Below are 15,574 nucleotides of genomic sequence, written 5' to 3'. Positions count from 1 at the left end.
CCATAGCTGAGTGAATAAAACCAGTCCCACTTGACTTCTGGGCTGGAACTGTGGAAGAAACTGCTTCTGGGATTGCATTGCTGCACTGGGTGAAGAGGGCCCTTCCTAGATAGAATACTGTCGCACAGTGTATAGTTAAACTATGGAACTCCCTGCCACAGGAGGCAGTGATGGCCACCAATTTGGATGGCTTAAAAAGAGGATTGGACAGCCATTTCTGATAATTATTAAAGTAAAGGTAAAGGGACCCCTGACCATTAGGTCCAGTCGTGACCAACTCTGGGGTTGTGGCGCTCATCTCGCTTTACTGGCCGAGGGAGCCGGCGTTCAGCTTCCGGGTCATGTGGCCAGCATGACTAAGCCGCTTCTGGCAAATCAGAGCAGCGCACGGAAAGGCCATTTACCTTCCCGCCGAAGCGGTACCTATTTATCTACTTGCACTTTGACGTGCTTTTGAACTGCTAGTTTGGCAGGAGCAGGGATCAAGCAACGGGAGCTCACCCCGTCGCGGGGATTCGAACCACGACCTTCTGATTGGCAAGTCCTAGGCTCTGTGGTTTAACCCACAGCACTACCCGTGTCCCATTATTATTTTTATTTATTTATTATTATTATTACTATTTTATTAATATAAGTTTGTATCGAACTGCATTAATAATCGAATTGCTTTACACAACATTCCTTTTGTGTTTGCTTTTATTTGAATACGCTGATGGGAATGTTGCTTGCTAATATTATTATTATTAACATATAAAACACATACATTTGCATTTACACAATACATATACACAACAGACTGCCTTATTTTCATAGCATAAAACATACCTACATTACTCTATATTATACCTACCTATAGTATACATGGGACGCGGGTGGCACTGTGGGTAAAACCTCAGCGCCTAGGACTTGCCGATCGCATGGTCAGCGGTTCGAATCCCCGCGGCGGGGTGCGCTCCCGTCGTTCGGTCCCAGCGCCTGCCAACATAGCAGTTCGAAAGCACCTCTGGGTGCAAGTAGATAAATAGGAACCGCTTACCAGCGGGAAGGTAAACGGCGTTCCGTGTGCTGCGCTGGCTCGCCAGATGCAGCTTGTCACGCTGGCCACGTGACCCGGAAGTGTCTGCGGACAGCGCTGACTCCCGGCCTCTAGAGTGAGATGAGCGCACAACCCTAGAGTCTGGCAAGACTGGCCCGTACGGGCAGGGGTACCTTTACCTTTTTATAGTATACATATCAACATACCTACACACCTACCCCACACGGACACCCACCAAGTGACTTGACTTTCAGTCATTCTTGTTACGCTACTTTATTTTTCCAATTAGTTTAAACACATTTCATTATTTCTTTAACTCTTCTTCTATCTTAACTTTACTCTGCTTTCACTCTAATCATTTTCTGGATTCACTCAATATCTGTCAAAAGTTCTACTTTTTCCACATAGATTTTGATGTATTCCTTACAGATAGCCCACTCCTTATTCACTCTTTGTACCATATCCCCTCCTTGGCTGGGGAGGGCGGGGTATAAATAAAAATTATTATGATTATGATGATTATTATTATTCTATCTGTTAATTCGGCAATATGGAAGTATTCCATCATTTTAGATAACCAGTCTGTTTTAGTTAGGACACTGCTGCTTTCCCAATATTTGGCAATTAATCTTGCCTCTGTAGTTGCATACATAAATATTGGTCTGACTGTTCTTTTTATTTCCTCTGACATGATACCTAGGAGAAAGGATTCTGTTTTTCCCCCAAATGAAAATCTAAACATCTTTTTCAATTCGTTGTAAATGTTTTCCCAGAATCCCACTATCTCTTTGCACTCCCACCACATGTGTAGAAAGCTTCCTGCCCCGTTGTTGCATCTCCAATAAACATCACTACAGTTTTTACACATTTTTGCCAGTCTAACTGGGGTCAGATACCATCTATATTGCATTTTTATTACATTCTCTCTTAAATTATAGCACACCGTAAATTTAATATCCCTTTTCCACAGCCGTTCCCATTGGCTCATCATAATATTTTTCCCTAAATCTGGGGCCCACTTTACCATCACTGTCTTCACTTGCTCCTCCTCTACCTCCCATTCTAGGAGCAAATCATATAATTTGGAAATATGTTTACTTTTAGATTGGATTAAGTACTCATCCAATCTTGAAATTTCTTTCTCAGATCCTTGTTGTTTATCTTTTGGCAATCTCTGATTAATTTGAAAATATTGCAGCCAATCGTTCAAATATTTTTTAAACTTCCTTATAGTCTTTCAATTTATTATTTTCCTCTCTTCCAGTAATAACTTCTATGTTGCCCAGTTGTTATTCATATTCTTTCTCTTTACGGTCATGATTTCTAAGGGTGAGGTCCACCAAGGTGTTTTGGGTTCTAGGATCCCTTTATATTTCATCCATATTTTTTACAACGATTTCCTTATAATATGGTGCATAAAACCCTTGTGGACTCTCACCTTTTCATCTATTAGGTATGCATGCCATCTATAGATCCCCAAGCCAAACGGAGGACATAGATGATGCCTTCCTGGAACAGATGGCCAAGCATGCAAAAGGAAGGGAGATAGTAGTAATGGGGGACTTCAATTACCCAGATATTTGTTGGATATCAAACTCAGCCAAGAGCATAAGGTCAAACAGATTCCTCACTGGCCTTGCAGACAACTTCATTGTCCAGAAAGTGGGAGAAGCAACAAGAGGAACAGCCATTTTAGATCTGGTCCTAACCAATGTCGATGACCTGGTTAATGGGGTAGAAGTGGAAGGATCATTAGGCGCAAGTGATCATGCTCTTCTGAAGTTTACTATACAACGGAAAGGAGCAGCCAAGCATACTAGGACTCAATTTCTTGACTTTAAGAAAGCCGACTTCATAAAACTTAGGGAAGTGCTGGGTGAGATCCCATGGACAGTAATACTAAAAGGAAAGGGAGTTCATGATGGCTGGGAGTTTGTTAAGAGGGAGATAGTAAAAGCACAACTTCAGGCAATACCAATGAGACGGAAACATGGAAGGTGCCTAAAGAAGCCAGGGTGGCTATCTAAAGAACTTTTAACTGAGTTAAGATTAAAAAAGGATGTGTACAAAAAATGGAAAAGGGGGGAAACCACCAAAGAGGAATTCAAACAAATAGCCAGCACGTGTAGACACAAAGTCAGAAAAGCTAAAGCACAGAATGAACTCAGGCTTGCTAGAGAGGTTAAAAGCAACAAAAAAGGCTTCTATGGGTATGTTCGTAGCAAAAGGAAGAACAAAGAAACAGTGGGGTCACTCAGAGGAGAAGATGGTGAAATGCAAACAGGGGACACAGAAAGGGCTGAACTCCTCAATGCCTTCTTTGCCTCAGTCTTCTCCGATAAAGAAAACAATGCCCGACCTGAAGAATTTGGAGGAAATGATTCAGCAGAGGAAACACAGCCCAGAATAACTAAGGAGATAGTACAAGAATACTTGGCTAGTTTAGATGTATTCAAGTCTCCAGGGCCAGATGAACTGCATCCAAGAGTATTAAAAGAACTGGCAGATGTGATCTCAGAACCACTGGCAGTCATCTTTGAGAATTCCTGGAGAACAGGCGAAGTCCCGGCAGACTGGAGGAGGGCAAATGTTGTCCCTATTTTCAAAAAGGGGAAAAGAGAGGACCCAAATAATTACCGCCCAGTCAGTCTAACATCAATACCAGGGAAGATTCTGGAGCAGATCATTAAGCAAACAATCTGTGAGCACCTAGAAAGGAATGCTGTGATCACCAATAGTCAGCATGGATTTCTGAAAAATAAGTCATGTCAGACTAACCTGATCTCATTTTTTGACAGAATTACAAGCCTGGTAGATGAAGGGAACGCAGTGGATGTAGTCTACCTTGATTTCAGCAAGGCATTTGACAAGGTGCCCCATGATATTCTTGTAAAGAAGCTGGTAAAATGCGGTCTTGACTATGCTACCACTCAGTGGATTTGTAACTGGCTGACTGACCGGACCCAAAGGGTGCTCATCAATGGTTCCTCTTCATCCTGGAGAAGAGTGACTAGTGGGGTGCCACAGGGTTCTGTCTTGGGCCCGGTCTTATTCAACATCTTTATCAACGACTTGGATGATGGACTCAAGGGCATCCTGATCAAATTTGCAGATGACACCAAACTGGGAGGGGTGGCTAACACCCCAGAAGACAGGATCACACTTCAAAACGACCTTGACAGATTAGAGAACTGGGCCAAAACAAACAAGATGAATTTTAACAGGGAGAAATGTAAAGTATTGCACTTGGGCAAAAAAAATGAGAGGCACAAATACAAGATGGGTGACACCTGGCTTGAGAGCAGTACATGTGAAAAGGATCTAGGAGTCTTGGTTGACCACAAACTTAACATGAGCCAACAGTGTGACGCGGCAGCTAAAAAAGCCAATGCAATTCTGGGCTGCATCAATAGGAGTATAGCATCTAGATCAAGGGAAGTTATAGTGCCACTGTATTCTGCTCTGGTCAGACCTCACCTGGAGTACTGTGTCCAGTTCTGGGCACCACAGTTCAAGAAGGACACTGACAAACTAGAACGTGTACAGAGGAGGGCAACCAAAATGGTCAAAGGCCTGGAAACAATGCCTTATGAGGATCGGCTAAGGGAGCTGGGCATGTTTAGCCTGGAGAAGAGGAGGTTAAGGGGTGATATGATAGCCATGTTCAAATATATAAAAGGATGTCACATAGAGGAGGGAGAAAGGTTGTTTTCTGCTGCTCCAGAGAAGCGGACACGGAGCAATGGATCCAAACTACAAGAAAGAAGATTCCACCTAAACATTAGGAAGAACTTCCTGACAGTAAGAGCTGTTCGACAGTGGAATTTGCTGCCAAGGAGTGTGGTGGAGTCTCCTTCTTTGGAGGTCTTTAAGCAGAGGCTTGACAACCATATGTCAGGAGTGCTCTGATGGTGTTTCCTGCTTGGCAGGGGGTTGGACTCGATGACCCTTGTGGTCTCTTCCAACTCTATGATTCTATGATTCTATGAAAACGAGTGCCTACTCCATTCAGATCTGACACATCAGTATCTTTTAACTTAATCCACTCCCTTAACCAGGTCAGACCTGCTGCAACATGATATAATTCCAGGTCAGATAGGTCAAATCCTCCTCTCTTTCTCCGATCAATAAGTAATTTATATTTTATTCTAGGTTTTTCCCCATTCCATACAAACCTGGCTAGATCTCTTTTCCACTTCTCTTTTCCACTTCTTAAAACATTCCATGCCTCCTAGAATTGGCATGGTTTGGAATAGAAATATCATTCTAGGCAATATATTCATCTTTACTGTTGAGATACGGCCCCAAAATGATAGATGTAGCCTATTCCAAGTTTCTAAATTTCTCTTTATCTCCTTCCATACTTTAACGTAGTTTTCTTGAAATAGGTCTATATTTCTTGTTGTCATCCATATGCCGAGATATTTCATCTTTTTTTAATCTCCAACCCTGAGATTTCACATAGAGGAGGGAGAAAGGTTGTTTTCTGCTGCTCCAGAGAAGCGGACACGGAGCAATGGATCCAAACTACAAGAAAGAAGATTCCACCTAAACATTAGGAAGAACTTCCTGACAGTAAGAGCTGTTCGACAGTGGAATTTGCTGCCAAGGAGTGTGGTGGAGTCTCCTTCTTTGGAGGTCTTTAAGCAGAGGCTTGACAACCATATGTCAGGAGTGCTCTTATGGTGTTTCCTGCTTGGCAGGGGGTTGGACTCGATGGCCCTTGTGGTCTCTTCCAACTCTATGATTCTATGATTCTATGATTTTTGTAGCTCACTTTTTTCTTGATTCCCCATATTTTTTACTAATAGTTTTTTTTATAGTTTTATCTTAAAGCCAGCTAGGTGTCCAAATTCATTTATACATTTTATTGTTCTTGGGACACATTCTATCAGATTTTCAGTAGTGATGATCACGTCGTCCCCGAAGGTTCTTAACTTTATACTTCCCCGCCCATCACAATCCCTTTTTAATAGCCTTGCAGATTCGTTGCTGCTGTCAAATCAAAAACTAAATACTTTAGAGACAACTGAGGGATATCGCTGTCGCACGCCAGATTCGACCTTTTCAAACGTGACTAGATTAGAGAAGTATGACCGTTTCACCAGCCCCCCCTGCCTGCACGCATCAAGATGTCGAAGCTCAGCTTAAATGGTGGATCGGGCAAAGCTTTTGGGAAGTACCGTATTTTTCGCTCTATAGGACACACTTTTCCCCCTCCAAAAATGAAGGGGAAATGTGTGTGCGTCCTATGGAGCGAATGCAGGCTCCTTGGCTTCAGCGATAGCAACGCAAAGCCTCCAAAGCGCAGAGGGAGAGCTCCCCCCGCGCTCCGGAGGCTTCGCGTTACTTTCGCTGAAGCCGCTTGAAGTCCCCGGAGTGCAGCGGCAGTTCGCGCTGCTCTCCGGGGGCTTCAGGCAGCTACCCGCAAGCCTTCGGACAGGATAGCTGTCTCTGAAGGCTTGCGGATAGCTGCCTGAAGCCTGGAGAGCAAGAGAGGTCGGTGCACACCGATCCCTCTTGCTCTCCAGGCTTTGCTTCGCTGGAGAGGCGCTGCACAGTTTTCCCTCTCTGTGCAGCGCCCCTTCAGCGAAGCGGGAGGAGAAATGGAAAGGGCTCCGTTTCTCCTGCCGCTTTGCTGAAGGGGCGCTGAGCAGAGAGGGGGAGAATTTTTCCCCCCCTGTTCTTGTTGGAATACTGCCAGGGGGACAGAGGCCATCATGACTCCACGTCGCCTCCAGTGGGATCCATCGATCTCCCGTAGACACGCAGTATCAGTCAATTAGCGACACGAGGCCTCAGAAATAGCTTGCCACATTCCAGAGCTCGTGCACGCTCTATCAGCAGAGTTCGCACAACGAAAGGTGCACTCAGGAGAGTATTATTTTCAACTTTATTCAGCGCTGGTCAGAACAAAGAAAAAACATGACTGCCTGCTTCGATGTCTCAGGCACAGAGAGAGAACGAAAGCTATGTACAAACATAAACTTCCTGTGAACAGGAAATACGCAGACTCTGTGACTCACAAAGCCTGCTCCCTTTTAAGGTGGAACGGAAATATCCTAACAGTTCTCCCCCTCCTATGGTCCGGTGCGTCCTATGGTCTGGTGCGTCCTATAGAGTGAAAAATACAGTAAATATATAACTGCACAGTGCTTGAAATCATGGATGGAAAGCTGTGGAGCTGTTAATGAAATCCATATACAGTGGTACAGTGGTGCCCCGCAAGACGAATGCCTCGCAAGACGGAAAACCCGCTAGACGAAAGGGTTTTCCGTTTTCAGAGGTGCTTTGCAGGACGAATTTCTCTATGGGCTTGCTTCGCAAGACAAAAATGTCTTGCGATTCTTGAGGTTTTTTCCCGCTCCCCACCCCCTTTTTCTAAGGCGCTAAACTGCTAATAGCCTTTTAGCAGCTAATCCACGAATCCCTTAAGCCTTTAATAGCCGCTAATAGCGCTAATAGTGCTAATCCGCTAATAGGGTTGCTTCGCAAGACGAAAAAACCGCTAGACGAAGAGACTCGCAGAACGGATTAATTTCGTCTTGCGAGGCACCACTGTACCTTGGTTTACAGAAGCTTCAGGTTACGTGTTTTCGGGTTGCGCACCGCACCGAAGTACCAGAACGGGTTATTTCCAGGTTTTGGCGCATGCACAGAAACACCAAATCGCAACCTGCACGTGTGCTGACGCAGCGCTGTGGGTTGTGAATGCTGCAGGTTGCAAACGTGCCTCCCGCACGGATCACGTTCGCAACCCGAGGTTCCACTGTATCCCACTCCCTGACTTCTGGCCAAAACTTTTAGGTTCCACACACACACACCGTCCATAATTGGGGCATTATAGTAGTAGCTTTGCTCACATGAACATATAAGCAAATAGGGAGTCCTGTGGTGGTTCTTCAGGTGAGATTAATTTATTTCTGTGTTCTTCGTTTGCGGTTTTGAAGGCAGGGCCACATCACAGTCTTTCTCCTTGCCTATTCAGTGCATGCAGGGGAGGTAGCTTGAATTCTCCTTCCAACTCCTCTAGGTAGTGTGGCCAGTGATCAGAGATGATGGGAGTTGTAGTCCTGCAACATCTGGAGGAACACATGTTCCCCAGTCCTAAAGTGGTGGATAGAGGGACTCGGCTTCAAACTTAATGTTCCCATGAACTAATTGTGCATGGATTTTTTTCTGTAATGTTGGTAACGGCCATTAAAGCCACTGGGACCAGGATATCTGAAGGGTGACCTTCTTCATGATGAGCTTCTTGCTTTACTAAACAACCCCCAAAAATGGGAAACTTCCTTATACAGTGGTACCTCGGAATACAGACACCTCAGGTTACAGAGACTTCAGGTTACAGACTCCGCTAACGCAGAAGTAGTACCTCGGGTTAAGAACTTTACCTCAGGATGAGAACAGAAGTTGTGTGGCGGCAACAGCTGGAGGCCCCATTAGCTAAAGCGATACCTTAGGTTAAGAGCGGTTTCAGGTTAAGAACAGATCTTCGGAATGAATTAAGTTCTTAACTAGAGGTACCACTGTACCAAGTCAGACCATTGTTTCATGTAGCTCACCATTGTCTACACCAGGGTTTCTCAAACTTGGGTCACCAGCTGTTTTCGGACTACAGTTCCCAACATCCCTGACCGCTAGTCTTGCTAACTAACTAGGGATGATGGGAGTTGTAGTCCGAAAACAGCTGGATCTCCAAGTTTGGGAAACACTGGTCTACACTGACCATCAGCATCTTTCGAGCTTGTTGGACTGGAATGTCTACCTTGCCCACTGGGACATGCTGCGGATTGAACTGTGAGGACCTTTTGCATGCCAATCATCTGCTGAGATCTGGCCTGACATCTGCCTACTGCTGGCTGGCGTAGGGGCTCTGGATGCAGGGTTATAAATCAGCCTATCCTTGGAAGCAAACAGGAAAAACAGGAACGTGTTGCAAGGATCAAAGACCTTCTTCCTGAGGGCCAGATTAAAATGTTATGACTGAGAACAGAAATATGGGGAGAGGCATACTCTCAGGTGTGTCTGCTGGAAGAGAAGGCAGTGGCACTGTTGCATTGGCCTGACCATTAACAGCCAGTAAGCCCAATTGGCACTGGGAAAGTTGTACTTCAGAATCTAGTCCGGTGGGCGGTCTGCCCACCCATCCCATGCAAGCGTATGGGCAAAGCAAAATATGTCTTCGTATGTAAATGATTGGTGCTGAGGGGATTGCTCTGTGTTAGTCGAGTTCTCCGCTCCACGAATTAGGGGCTGGGTCTTCTGTTTCATGATTTGGAAAAATGGCTGGCTCTTTATCCTCCCCGCCTGCCAACACCACAGCCCGGCTTTGCAGATGTGGGCTGGGAGCTGTCGATAGCAAGACTTACAGACCCCACCCTTGGGTGAGTCATCTGTTTCCTGCCTTTTGAGCCCCTTCTCGGCCTCAAAATCCCCTCAGAAACAACCAGCAAGACTGTTGCAGCTCTTTTGGACAAATCACCCTCTCTACACCTCCTGTTGAGGAGTTGTTTCAGAATCGACAACAGAAGCGCCAGTGGCCTGTCCTTTCTCCTTCCTTTGGCCTTCAAGAACTGGATTCCTCCCTCGATTAGGCTCTGTTGCCCTCGTAGGAATGAGCCCTGGAATCCCTTTAGTTCTACCTCCCTCTGTTAAGTCTGCAAACACCTATCCCTGCTTTTAGTTACGGTGCACACCCTGGCCCAAAATGTGGGGAGAGTCCAAGGTGCGGTGGTGTTCTTGTCTACTTTAAACCCCTTTTGCTGCCTCCGCAGAATCCTGCCTGGGAGCCATTTGCCTTCAGTATTGCAACGTGACCCTCAAATCCCACTCCCTCTGCCCTCTTATAATTTCGACGGGTATCTGGTGGTTTGGAGCCTTCGTGTCTCTTCTTCAAGTGATAATGGAATTCTGGTTTATATCAGAGGAGGTGGACTCCAACTCCCATGATTACCATCCAGCATGGTCAGTGGTCAAGGATGATGGGAGTTGTAGTCCCAACAACATCTGGGAACCCGTTGCTTCCCACCCCTGGTGTGGTTTTCAGTCAGGGTGGATAAAAACCAACAATATTTAAAATAAAATAAATAAATAAAATTTGGCTTTATTTATTTATTTATTTAAATAGGAATTTTCTGATCTAAATCAGATTTTTAAAATGAAATGGTTTTGGAGAAAAAAAATCTTCTTACGGATAGTTTTCTGTTTAAGTTACATTATAGTCCAAAGGCTATTCATCAGGAAATAAGGATTTGTTTAAAGTTTTTCATGTTTGCTAAAACTCAGACTAAGTTTTTTTTTAAACTTAGTTGACAAACATGGATACATATGCTATAATGTTATTGTTTTAGTTAAATAAATTGTTTAAATTGTTATTAAGGAAATGATTATTTTTCTCCTTCCAATAAAGTACAGCAGAAAAGTTGTCCAAATATAAACAGTTAACTTATTAAACCTCACAGTAATTTCATAATTATCTGCCTATGTATTTCTAATAGTATAACCAAATCAGTCATTTTTGATAGAACTGTAAAAACTACTCTGAAAATTTATTATTCCAAAAATGAAACCAGGTTGTAAATATTAAGATGATACCAGCAAGAACGAGCCTTTCTGTAAAAAAAAAAAAAAGGATTTAAATCAAGTCTTACTGACTAGTGATTTAAATCATTATATACCGTATTTTTCCGTGTATAAGACTAATGTCAAAAATTAAGGGCCATCTCCCCCCATTTTCTTAAATCTGAGTCCCCCAAAATAGGGGGCGTCTTATAGATGGGAAAATATGCTAATTCCCCCTATGCCTCCCAGAAATTGTGAGGGGGTCGTGTGAACCCCCAGAACAGCAATGGGAGGGCAGATAGTTCCATCATCAGGAGAACAGAAGCTTTTGTACAGGCAGAGTGGTCTACTTAAGGTACCCCTGCCCGTACGGGCCAGTCTTGACAGACTCTAGGGTTGTGCGCCCATCTCACTCTATAGGCCGGGGGCCAGCGCTGTCCGGAGACACTTCCGGGTCACGTGGCCAGTGTGACATCGCTGCTCTGGCGAGCCAGAGCCGCACACGGAAACGCCGTTTACCTTCCCGCTAGTAAGCGGTCCCTATTTATCTACTTGCACCCGGGAGTGCTTTCGAACTGCTAGGTTGGCAGGCGCTGGTACTGAACAACGGGAGCGCACCCCACCGCGGGGATTTGAACCGCTGACCTTTCGATCGGCAAGCCCTAGGCAATGAGGCTTTTACCCACAGCGCCACCCGCGTCCCAGTCCCGCGTGGTCTACTTAGCACTACTTTGAATTCCTTCCCTGGGGTTTCAGAGTTACGACTGGGCCTCTCTGCTCACTTCCCCTTTGCTTGTCCCTCCAGGCTTTCAAGATGGCGTGAGGTCCAGCTCCAACAGCCGGAGTGGCAGCCACGACAGGCACGAGGACCATACGGACACGTCGGACAGCGAGTCGTTCTCTCTGCAGGTGCGCAAGCTGAACCAGCAGCCTCAAGTACGCAAGCCGGGAGAACATGGCTACGATCCCAATAGGTAATGCGGGGGATTTCGCTGCGCTTGATTCGAAGAGGCATCCGGGGAGGGGCTGAAGCTGCCCGACAACTTTTAAGATACGTTCTTCATCAGGGACATATTCTCGCATGAGCTCCCCAGACCCCGTTCCATTGCCTGAGCCCAATTCACAGTGCTTGTTCCCAGCTTTCAGGGACCTACATGGGTTGAGACCCAGTTAGCTGAAACCTGTTTCCATCCCACCCTGCTGATGCCCTGTGTTCCTCTTCGTCTTTCGGTGCCCCTCCTGCTGGAGAAAGCTCCTGCTTCAGGGATGGAGAACCCTCCAGATGTTGCTTAACTCTAAGCCCCATGGCCTCAGCTGATGTGGCTCCTGGTCTGAGAAGATGGCAACATCTTGGGCAGCTGCTGAGAGCCGATTGCTACTAAAACCACTCCCTTGGACCCTGCTCTTCCTACTCTCCAATGAATGCTAAGCAGCTGCCTTTGTATTTACCACAATGCCCCGCATAGCAGCGCTGTTGCTGCAAGGCATTCTGGGCAATTACAATGGAGTCCACCTGATTCTCATTGGAGGAGCCCCTTTCTCCTGGTAAGCCCTCCCGCCCACACGTGTGCCCAGCGTAACCATAACATGCATGTTTGATTATGCTAATAAGATTGAACAGCCATAATATGGATCTGACTTTCCAGCTACTTGCAGTGGTGAAAAGGCTTGTGGGCCTCTGGGTGGCATTGGACTACAAATCCCCTCACCCTTGTCCATTGGCCATGTTGCCAGGACTGATGGGAGCCGGAGTCCCACAATATCTGCAGGGCCATAAATTAATCATCCCTGGATTAGAGTGATTCAGGGCCAGAAAGCCTATCATCCTCCTGATGTGGTTGTACTTCCATTCCCATCAGTCCCATCTAGGGGTGATGGGATTTGTAGTCCACTGATATCTGGAGAGCCATAAGTTCCCCATGCCTCCTCTAACCCATTTATTTCCTTATGTGGCAAATTCTTTTTTTCATGGACGTTGGTTAACGGCCTGGGCCTACTCGATGAAAGTACAACTTTTGTGGCCAGAATGTGTTGGTTGTTCTTAGCTTAGGTGTGATAATTTTGCTGCACATGAGACAGTGAGTCCTCCATTCTTGTCCTTCCTTTGAATTCCCCTCAGCTGAACAGGGCGCCCTGATATGCTCTTTCCCTGATATGCTCAGGGACCTGCTTTCAAAATTGTGATTCTGCTGCTCTGACATCTTCACGGCAGAAATCCCTTTCCTTCACACGTGCACGCGAACATTTAAGAAGTCAGCTACGTGCTTTTAACGCCTGTACTTGCACGTCAGGAGGATGTAGGAAACGTTTCTCCCGACTTGTGAACATTACCAGAATAGGCCATGCTCCACCATTTCCTGTTGTGCCTCTGAGTGCAACATAGAGCAAAGGGCAAGTTCTCCTTTAGAAGGCAGAACAGGGAAGAGCTGTCAGTATCACCACATAACCCTCCTCCTGTGGGGGGTTAAATCATGCATGCGAAAGTAAGTCACAATGTTCACGTGAGCACGCAACACTATTGGCTTGTGTTCTCATGAACACTATCTTTCCTCCTGGAGCAGAGAGTTCTGTCTACAGTTTCTGTCAGGGAACTGCCATCAGAGCAGGAGGCGGAGAGGAGGCTCCAGGACGATGGTGGAGAGGGTCCAAGTAGGAGGAGGGGTAGCCCATCCGCTGGGGAAGGAAATCAGTGTAACACCAGTGGAGAAGGGGGGGAGATGGAGGAATCGGAGAGGTGGCTCCAGGACTCTTCGCAGGAGACCAACGGAGAGGGCACGAGTACTCCGCTGCCCACACCCACTTTGCGCAGAAAACTTCCGCGCAGGCAAAGGGGGAGGAGACTGGGCGTCAAACAGCTTCTATGCTGGAAGAGGTTTAAGAAATGCCCACTGACGGATTCTGCCAGCGACTGAGGCAGCCACGGAACTTGAGGCTGTCCAGACAGAAAGGGTTCAACCAGGCAACCTAGCCAGGAGTAACAGCAACTTACGCACGAGCAACCCCTAGAACCATTACAGTTTCCCACCACCAGACTTGGATTTTCTCTCTCTTTTTTTGTATATATTCCATGGAAATGAAAACCAGGCACTCAGCGGAGTCTGCAGCTTGTTGCTAGAATGTGTGTCTTGCATGGCGAAAGTCTTGGGTTTAACCCCTGACATTGCCCCACTTGTGAATTCCAGCATCAGGCATTCAGAGGGAGAATGCGGCCATTGTGGTCCTTGATCACAGCCACCCATGTTCCTTGTTAGAGAACAGCTCCAGTCAGAGGACCTTACTGGGCCTCATGGATCAGTGATCCAACTTGATGTGAGGCAGGCTCTTGTATAGTTTTCTGCAGCACTTTTATTGCACTCTTATTTCATAACCCATATCTCTTTTCCACCTGGCCCTATGAGGTAGGCTGAGAGAATACTCTTAAGGCATGTGGTGTAATTTCATCCCTGAAGATAAACATCCCTGCAAAAACTTGGCCAGTACAAGGATGGAGTGAGACTTTAGAAGCCCGCGAAATCCCTTCTCAACTAACTGGGGAAGGGACAAATATGAATGAATGGAACAGGTCGCCAGTAGCAAGGGCATCCATGATGCTACTATTGTTTGTTATTGCTTTGTTTCATTTAAGGTTTTGTTGTTTAGTCATTTAGTCGTGTCTGACTCTTCGGGACCCCATGGACTAGAGCATGCCAGGCACTTCTGTCTTCCACTGCCTCCCGCAGTTTGGTCAGACTCATGCTGATTAGCTTCGAGAACACTGTCCAACCATCTCGTCCTGTCGTCCCCTTCTCCTTGTGCCCTCCATCTTTCCCAGCATCAGGGTCTTTCCCAGGGAGTCTTCTCTTCTCATGAGGTGACCAAAGTATTGGAGCCTCAGCTTCACGATCTGTCCTTCCAGTGAGCACTCAGGGCTTATTTCCTTCAGAATGGACGCGTTTGATCTTCTTGCAGTCCATGGGACTCTCAAGAGTCTCCTCCAGCATCATAATTCAAAAGCACCAATTCTTTGGTGATCAGCCTTCTTTATGGTCCAGCTCTCACTTCCATACATCACTTCTGGGAAAACTATAGCTTTAACTATACGGACCTTTGTTGGCAAGGTGATGTCTCTGCTTTTTAAGGTAAGAGGTGGAAAAGGCAGATCCAGCCAGCAGACCAGATCCTTATCTCTCCTACCTGCTGTGACTGGTAGGAAAGCCTATCACCTGATGCTATGGTGACATGGCATTTGGAAGCTGCGGCAGTCAGCTGAATGTTGGGAACTTTGAAATGCTGCACTGGGCTCTTCATAAGACCCTCGCAAACAGCCTTGCATGACACTGCCTGTCCGCTGTATTGGGACTTCAAAGCATCACGCAGGGGCTTTCAAAGAGCTCTGCACTGGGCTCTGAAGTCTCCAATTTTTGGGACTTCAGAAGCACTCTGTGTCGCATACATAAATAGTCTTTTCTGCTCTTTTGGAATCTCTGTACCTATAATGCCTAACAAAAAAGCCTCTGATTTTTCCACAAATGTTATTTTAAACGTTTCCCCCCAACTCATTATTTATCATTTCCCAGAATGCTTTTGTTACCTTGCATGTCCACCACATGTGGTAGAACGTGCCTTCTTTTTATTTGCATTTCCAACATACTTTGCTGCAGCTTTTTCATGTGGCAGGTAACCTGGGCCTCCTTTCGGATGTATTAATGAAATAATAATAAAATGTTATTTATATCCTGCCCTCCCCAGCCGAAGCCGGGCTCAGAGCGGCTAACAACAGCAAAATGATAGAACATTCTAAAATCATTTCATTATAAAATCAGTTCAAATCAGGTTAATGGCAACCATTGGGCTAGAGTTCTGTGAGGATTGCCAAAGGAGGAGGTCAGGCTGTGCCCTGGCCAAAGGCCTGGTGAAACAGCTCTGTCTTGCAGGCCCTGCGGAAAGATGTCAAGTCCCGCAGGGCCCTGGTCTCTTGTGACAGAGCGTTCCACC

The 15,574-nt window shown here is 46.0% G+C and overlaps 1 protein-coding gene across 1 annotated transcript in view; it reads left to right on the top strand.

The window, feature by feature from the left end:
* GNL1 (G protein nucleolar 1 (putative)) overlaps window positions 1-15,574 on the top strand; it is a 30,593-nt gene that overhangs the window by 3,864 nt on the left and 11,155 nt on the right. The window contains exon 2 of the mRNA XM_083425534.1: window positions 11,406-11,574. Within this exon, the coding sequence (XP_083281660.1) occupies window positions 11,406-11,574 (169 nt within the window). The remainder of the gene's footprint in view (window positions 1-11,405; window positions 11,575-15,574) is intronic.

Source organism: Podarcis tiliguerta (genome assembly GCF_965153285.1).
Source record: "Podarcis tiliguerta genome assembly, chromosome: 2".
Classification (NCBI taxonomy): Eukaryota; Metazoa; Chordata; class Lepidosauria; order Squamata; family Lacertidae; genus Podarcis; species Podarcis tiliguerta.
Note: the sequence above shows the minus strand (reverse complement) of the source record. Positions and strands in the feature narration are given on the sequence as shown.